The sequence below is a fragment of the Ostrea edulis genome, chromosome 2, assembly GCF_947568905.1.
Source record: "Ostrea edulis chromosome 2, xbOstEdul1.1, whole genome shotgun sequence".
Taxonomy (NCBI): domain Eukaryota; kingdom Metazoa; phylum Mollusca; class Bivalvia; order Ostreida; family Ostreidae; genus Ostrea; species Ostrea edulis.
The window spans coordinates 96,834,828-96,836,832 of record NC_079165.1 but is presented as its reverse complement, the minus strand read 5'-3'; the positions used below and the strand labels follow the sequence as shown (position 1 = coordinate 96,836,832).

At 40.2% G+C, this 2,005-nt stretch overlaps 1 protein-coding gene across 1 annotated transcript; it reads right to left on the bottom strand.

Annotated features, from left to right (window-relative positions):
* Positions 1–823: 823 nt before the first annotated feature.
* Positions 824–1,717, bottom strand: LOC125680030 (uncharacterized). Its single transcript, XM_048919475.2, has one exon. It carries the CDS (start codon positions 1,715–1,717, stop codon positions 824–826), a length of 894 nt encoding a protein of 297 aa, XP_048775432.2.
* Between the last annotated feature and the right edge of the window lie 288 nt (positions 1,718–2,005).

Here is a 2,005-nt window from a genome sequence, read left to right as displayed (position 1 = left end):
TTCCGCAGGGCTGTAACAACAGCTAGGAGTTCCTTGCAGGTGACACAATAGGACTGCTCATGACGATTCATAGTTTTACTCATATATGCGACAACCCTTTCCAGTCCACCCTGATCTTGTGACAGAACAGCACCCACAGACTGGTTACTGGCATCAGTGTCAAGAATAAACTGCATGGAAGGAATAGGGAATCCCAATATTGGTACAGATGTTAGAGAATCTTTTAAAGAGTCAAATGACTTCTGGCATTCCGGAGTCCACAGAAACTTGGCATTTTTCTCATACAATGCATGTAGCGGTTTAGCAATCTCAGCAAAGTTCTTAACAAACCTCCTGTAGTAAGAACAAAGGCCTAAAAATGATCTTATCTGTTTTTCACTTTTGGGAATGGGCCAATTCTTGACAGCTGAAATTTTCTCTGGTTCAGTTTGAATACCATCCGAGGAGACTACATGACCAAGGAATTTAACTTGCTTTTGAAAGAAAATACATTTTCCAGGTTTAAGCTTAAGGTTTGCATCTTTGAGTCGAGCAAATATAGTGGCTAGGCGCTTAAGACCCTCATCAAATGTATGGCTGTATGAGATAATGTTGTCCATATAGACAAGACATTCAGTTCACTGGAGACCCTTCAAAACATTCTCCATCAAGCGCTCGAAGGTCGACGGGGCATTTACAAGACCAAATGGCATGACACGAAATTGAAATAATCCTAGTGTAGTCACAAATGCTGTTTTTTCTTTGTCGTCAGGAGACATTTCTATTTGCCAGAAACCTGAATTTAGGTCCATAGTAGAGAACCAACAAGCATCAGAGAGAGAATCTAGACATTCGTTATACGAGGCAGTGCGTATGCATATCTGGTTGTCTTTGTATTTAGTGTCCTGTAGTCAACACATGCTCTGGTTGTTCCATTAGGTTTTGTCACCAACACTAGATTTGATGCCCAAGCACTTGTGGAGGGCTCTATAACTCCCTTTTCTAACATCTTTTTCACTTCCTCTCTCTCAACAGTTCTCTTCGTTATCGGCTGGCGTCTTAGGGGCTGCCTTACAGGTTTCTCATTTCCCGTTTCTATTTTATGTTTTATAATTCTTGTACAACCAAGATCATCCGAGGAGATAGAAAATACATCTTTGTAAACTATCAATAAGTCAAATAATTTTTGTTTTTGCTCGTCATTCAAGTGCTTAGAACTTCTCTGGAATAGGTCTAAAAGGTGATCTGGTAAAGTTTTCTCGTAAGTCGGGTCCTCTCTAGTGTCATCATATGAAGCTACACTGTGTTGAATTTTGCGTTGATTCACATGATGTGCACTCCTGCATAGCCCGACAGTTGTCTTTGCTTGAAGCTTGACAGGATGTTCACTGTGGTTCAATATACTGACTAATATTTGGTCTGACCTAGCATCAATCAACCCATCAACAATTTCGATGTCCTCGTTAAATGTGTGGAGCTGTTCAAAGAAACCTGTATCAGCAAGGGCAGGGTTATCAAAGTCAGTCAAGGACACAGGAACCCACACTCCATGAAAGGCTGGTATGGAAACTGTTCTTTTCACTTTAACTTCTGTTGAGTCTTTATCATTAGCAATCCAACACTGAACATCTGTTTTCTCAGTTCTTAATGTTCTTGTTTTGTAGTCAATGAAGTGAACATACTCAAGGAGGAAGTCTTGCCCCAATATCCATGTCAACAACCATAAGACTTCCTTCATGCGCCATGTCATCAAGATATATCTGAAATTTTCCAACTCCATGGACTGGGAGCGGGTGTCCATTGATATCATGCACATTAATACTTGTAGGTTGAAGTACGGGAGACAACTTTTCTGGTAGCTTGCAGTATCCCTCATATGACAAAAGTGAAGCTGTGGAACCGCTGTCCAACAAAAATCTGACATCCACCCCACATAATACCCCAGTAATATAAAAACCATTATCAAAATGAAACTTCTCTGTGTTTCTACATTGTTTAAAATCCGCACCATATGATTCATCTATTT